This window comes from Micropterus dolomieu, linkage group LG16, assembly GCF_021292245.1.
Source record: "Micropterus dolomieu isolate WLL.071019.BEF.003 ecotype Adirondacks linkage group LG16, ASM2129224v1, whole genome shotgun sequence".
NCBI classification, from domain to species: domain Eukaryota; kingdom Metazoa; phylum Chordata; class Actinopteri; order Centrarchiformes; family Centrarchidae; genus Micropterus; species Micropterus dolomieu.
This window is the reverse complement of record NC_060165.1, coordinates 13577046-13583045: the sequence shown is the minus strand read 5'-3', so window position 1 is coordinate 13583045 and position 6000 is coordinate 13577046. Positions and strand designations below refer to the sequence as shown.

Below are 6000 nucleotides of genomic sequence, written 5' to 3'. Positions count from 1 at the left end.
GGGGGGGGGGGGGGGGGGGGCTCCCACAGGAAATAATCAAACACTGAGAAACATAAACATGTGAGGATTTGCAGCGAAAACATTCAATTACACAGTCTCACCTTGTTTGACTTCCAGGCATTGAGGAGAGAGAAGCAGGATGTTCAGAAGATGGAATAGATCTAGCCTACTCATCATATTGAAAAAAAATGTCATGCCCTCTCCTGTCATTCTGCAGAGTAAAATGTATCATGTAAATTTGTTTCTCTGGCACAGTAACAACTATGTCATCAGAGCAAGCAGAACCACGTGAGTCCATGTCACGGTTTTCTCCCTCTGCTAAAAACCTCAGGTTAGTCAGTGCCCTGAATGTCATATGACCAGCTGAGACTGTTATTCTGAATCTCCAACTACTGAACACACCTCTGTCTCTGTGCCTATACTTGTCAACAAGATGAGCTGCAAAGACACTATTTTTTCCCCCCCACTTTCTGTTGGCTTCATCTCTCCCGCCAACACATGTGTCTTGTTCACACTTTCTGTCTTTCTGGTTTTCTGACTCTCTCTCTCTCACACACACACACACACACACACACACACACACACACACCACCAGAAGTTGCATCAGTGCACCATAGTGTAGCAACAGCATCCTGTGGTGAACTGTGTGCCATCCTGTCTCATGTTTACACTGTGTACAGGACGCAGCCTTTTTGTTAACCTTTTATGCATCTACAGGCTGAGAATGAAAGCCGATTGGGCGCTGCACAGTGCAACCTGTCTAGCCACAGAGAAACTATAGTGGAGCAGCTAGGAAGTCATCTGTCCTACTCAAGGGCACCATAATGGGGACAAGTAGGTGAGAGATGCAACAGTGTTACTCATTCACTTTCAGTAGCCTGAATATCCCACACTGTCTGGGGGTTTCGGCGAGTAACTCTTTTCTTGCAGGATAATGCTGTCCTAAATAGTGATCCGGCATTCTACAGATATCAAGCAGGCAGATTCATGAGGTTTGATTACCGGCAATCAGGAAGTCAAACCTAAGCATTTTCACTTATTCAATACTGATATATGCAACTTGTGGTAGTGGTAATCCGAAGTACCGCAGCATCCGTTCACATGCATTTTTAAAAAAAACAACCATTAATACCAAACGTCTGTAGGATGTCTGTAGCAAACCAAAACCATGACTGAGCTTCAGCGACAGGGCGGAGCTACACCATACCTCCGTTTGTCAGATGTGTCCGTAAGGTGTGGAAATATCAGAGTAACCAAGGAGAAGAACTGTTTTGTTTTCTGCATCACACAACTGTGTTTCAGCATTATACATACACAGCCCAAGGAGCTACTACAGGTACAGGTCAATATTATAAAAACGTAATGACCAAGTCAACCAAATATTTTCAAGCAGGGCCCTCCACTGAGAGACAGCTCATCTCGCAATAAACCAGTCCAAGAAGCAATTTTTTTGAGAGATGCATTCAATCATTTGTGGGGAAAAACAACAGTCTAGACAAACAACAAGAGGAAATGTGGAATTAAACTCAGAGCAGCTGAAAAGTTTTACAAATTAATCCAAACCATCAGTGCTGCTGCTTTAAAGAACACATAAACAATGCAAAAATCTTGTTGATAGGACACTTCTCAATAAAGTGTTTCCCCGCTATTGCACTTTGCTGCCTGCTGAAAGGGCTATGGACCCTCTAGACTAGTCACGCTTTATCTAAAATGCAGCAAAAATCAAATAATCGACCGCATCTAGCTTTAGCCAGGATGTAATCTGCACCAGTATCTCAATCTCAATCAGATTGTGATCTCATTTTGTAATACAGGAAAGAGTCCGGGTGAACAGGAAGTTCTCGCATCTCAGTAATCTCAGGATGTCAAGGTAAAAAAAAGAGGACATGCAAGAAATAGTAAAAAGGAGACGTTAAGCGACCACAACCACAAAATTACAATTAATTCAAGACTTAGTCAGATAAACAGGAAGAGACACAGCGCACAGACACTGAAGAGGTAACAGTTTTATGTATCTGGACTCACCTGGAGCTCACACCATGCCACTTCCACAGTAGTCTCTGTATCCAGTCCCTTGTAAACAGTCTTAAAGGACCCTCTTCCGATCTCGATGTCAAATTTTAGGAAGCGTCCATCTGGTGAAGTCCCCACAGCTTTTGTCTCCACTTCCTCTATATCGTCTTGCACTCGTTTCTCGGCCTCCCTTTGCTCTGCCCGTGCTTTCGCTAGCTCCTTCTCCTCCTCCGTCTCCCTCTCTTTCTCCTCTCTAACGCTACCCTCATCCACATGTTCTATCACTTTTCCATCTTTCACCGCCTGTTGTGTGGCCTCTGACCCTCTGGGGCGCAATGTCACGTCAGGCTCCTTGCCTACTATTTTGGCGGTAACATCCAATACTGTCGGGCTGGGATCTTTTACTGCCCCATCTGGACCATGCTGAACACTGCTACTGGTGGGAACGGCGATCGTGATATTGCCCACAAGTAAATCTTCCTCGTTTTGTATGTTCCCCTCTGCAACTGCCCCACCAAGCCCAGGTTGAAGGGTCTGGCTTTGCACATAGAGACCTACTGGGACCTTCCCGTGTTCTTTATCCTGTACCCCAGGTCCAGGCTGTTGAGGGTAGAGAGTGAGTGGCCCTTCACAGTCTGGAGGTGAGGACAGTATCATGGCTGCTTTGCTGGGCAGGTCCAAAGCTGTGGCATTGGAGTCACATATGACACTCCGGCGGAAGAAACGGTGCTCGGCTGTTTTAGAGTCTCTATCCATCGTGTGGCGCCGCCGTTGGACCTCAGGGTGTCCGTCGAGCTTCTCCACCACATGAGAGTCTGAACTGGCAGGGGTGTTCACATTTTTGTGGGGGGTCTGGGGTGAGGGACAGGGAGATGCAGAGGGAGGAGGGGGGGCCGGGGCAATGAATTCCACCGCTTTGCTGCTGCTTTCAGACATTGCTCCGTTAGGCTCAGACCACAAAAGAGAAATTCTGTAAGTATAAATAAGGATTTATTTTATGTGAGTAATCAGACCAACCTATGTGTAAACTGTGTGCATGCGGGCACAAATCTTGACTAGCAAGCTTTGTTTTTCAAGTGAAAAGTTCTCCAACCTCTGATCAAACTCCAAGAAAAACAAAAGGGGAAGGGTAACAAAACAAAATCAACCAAATCAACTGAACGCAGTCATTTTCATTGTGGTTTGTAGGTTTTTTTAGCAAGGATTTATTAACTCTACTTCCTCTTTGCAACGGTTTCAACAATACAACCAACAGTTCCTACAAGGTCCTTCTGTTCTTCTGTACTCAGGGAAGCCCCAGGAGAGAGGAAGGGGCTTTCTCTTAAAGACTGGGGAGGGAGGGGACGAGAGGCAGTCAATGGAGGGGGGGTGCAAGCACTGCAATGAGGTGACAACCGTCAAATTAACACCCGAATCCATCCCGATAGCAACATCCAGAGAGGGATGACAACAACATGGACGAACTGGAGTTCCAACAGACCAGTATGGCCTCCCCCAGGCTGATAAGATGAAATATGACTGGAATCCAATCCAGTTTCAGCTTGACTTGAGCTCTGGTGCAGTTTGTGTAAGAATAGGATGAAGCCCCCCACTGCTCGCTGAAGATAGGGCTCCCTGTAGAAGTTGCTGGCCCGTCTGGTAAATCCAGACAGAAGGCTAGGTAGGCCTAGCCTAGGCCAGCTTAGTCTGCTTTGGCCCTTGTCCCTGAAATGAAAAAGTGAAGAGTCAGATGAAACTATATTTTGTTTAGATATCTTGCAAAATTTACTATCTGCTTTCACTCGACTACCTAACTGACTTGACCTACTTCAAGGGACCCCCAAATAATACTTGCCTTCCCACCAAAGTGGCTGGTAAAACAAACAAAGCTGCCAGTTACTCCTTTTACCGCCATTTGGCCTGTGGTGACTATTATGAGTGACAGAGGCAGGGTGGGAAATGAACACCAGCCAAATGTTGCAAACAATTTTAGTTGCAGTTGACAAATCTGACAGCAATTCCAACCACTAAACAGGGATCAAACCCTTATGTGGATGTTTGTTTCCTTAACAATTTGGTTGGTAAAATAGTGAAACTAGTTCAGCACAAGAAAGTAGGTTTTCTTACACCAAAAAGTGAATATTCACATTAGTTATAGCACGGTCTTAAGTTATTCATTATTCCAGATTTGGCTGTTAAGAGGATTCAGCTGGACTCCTGCACTCTTGGTTTGGGATTTATCAGTGAACTCGGGTTGAGGCCGGCATGATCTTTGGTCTCCAGCTCAAGCCTGTTAACAAAAAAAGAGAACTGCATCCCACCCCAATTTTTCCCTCCCAATTACCCCCGTGTAGTTAATGCAGTGGAAGGATGCAGTAGGGTGTGCGCCTAATTGCTCCACGTTCCAAATTTAGCCCAAAGTCACCACAGCCTGGCTGACCTCAAGGTTAGGCCACTCTTCGGCAACTTGGCATGAGAGGAATGACATAGATAGAACCACTGCGTAAAAACTAAATACATATGAGGACAGTGTACTGGTACATTACTCTAGATACTACATCTCATAAAACTTAGAAAGTGGTAAGAAATATGCTTGCTAAGTTTGCAATTTGCCTCACATAACATCCTACTGTTATCATAGTGGCACTGGGACAGGGGAACAGCAGCTGCTTTGGTGTCATGTTTAAAACTACCCATAACGCGTGTTCACAAGTCTTATCGACAAAGAAACATGCAGAATAATTGTCACAATTTCATTTAGTCTTTTACAGATTTCTTCAATTAATCTGTCCCCCATGAATGGGGATTTAAATGGCACAAGGCAGCTTTGCACACACTAAAAGTGTGTCAGTAAACTGCACAAACTGCTCACATTTGCAACATATATGATAGAATATGAACATGTTCATGCAAAACATAGTTACTGTTCAGAAAGAATATGCAACATGTTACTGTTCAGAAGATACTTTAAAATATAAGTGAAGTTTGTCCTGACAGTTTCCCAGTAATAACCAAACACAACACCAGAGATTCATTTGGCCTATTGTATATTATCTCGGTTAAGGGAAGTGGGTGCAGGATTAGCGCTGAAGAGGTCACAGTAGGTATGCGCCTTAAGGCAATCGGGTAGAATCTGGTTCCTTAGCTCCTGAGTAGCTTTATTGCTTGAAAAAACCTTACAATAGATGGTAACTACTTTGCATTTAATGGTACCCGATATCCCCAGAGGTTAAGATGAGTAATTTACCTAATGTAGGAACAGCCCTACATGGTCAATTAAGTAATACATTAGACAGCACAATGACACCATCTGAAGAGACCAGGCTGATGGCTTGTATTGCTGTGTGCCTTTTTGTTGTTGTGAATATGGCTTATCTAAGAACTGAGCCATGAGAAGATGTTTCACAGTGATTTTACAACAGCTAGGGGGTGTTGTTAAGGCAGACAGAAAAAAAGAGCAGAAATTGTACACTCAAGTTCATTTCAAATGTAAAATATCAGCCATTATAGCCTATGGTCATTTTAAGGTAAAGCTTGCAACATTAATATTGAAAATAAAGTAATTTTAAACACCTAATTATCATTAGGTGTGCTGCTTTAAAGAATCAGGGCTGTCCTTTTTTATAACTGAAATAAGTCTGGCTAACTTTACACAATATTATGCAAATGAGCAAAGTTTTGCAAGAAAAACTGTTGCAAAAAAATAAAGAAGAAAAGATTCCTCTGTTGCCAGGCTGCCTGCCAAATATAATGCGCATATAAACATTCAAGCATGGCCAGAATTGAACGGTCAAAAGTACTTTTCAAGTAGAAGTAGGGCTTATATGGCTAATATATGCATTATATCATTAAATGTAGAAGGTTCGTTATCAGTAACATTAACACCAGTCCATGTTAACAATTACATTAATTCTGTCCGTTATGGTCTGCTCATTAAATCCTTGTGAAAAATGGGTTCACATCCTGTTAAAATGAGCACAGGAGCTATTAGGACTCCAGGGGAACAGA

The 6000-nt window shown here is 43.4% G+C and overlaps 1 protein-coding gene across 7 annotated transcripts in view; it reads right to left on the bottom strand.

Annotated features, from left to right (window-relative positions):
• The window catches only part of wnk1b (WNK lysine deficient protein kinase 1b), a 104446-nt gene that overhangs the window by 97487 nt on the left and 959 nt on the right, over nt 1-6000 (bottom strand). For all 7 annotated transcript variants that reach the window (XM_046072334.1, XM_046072328.1, XM_046072333.1 and 4 more), the window contains exon 2: nt 2026-3717. In XM_046072334.1, coding sequence (XP_045928290.1) covers nt 2026-2949 — 924 coding nt within the window. In that variant the 5' untranslated portion in view covers nt 2950-3717. The remainder of the gene's footprint in view (nt 1-2025; nt 3718-6000) is intronic.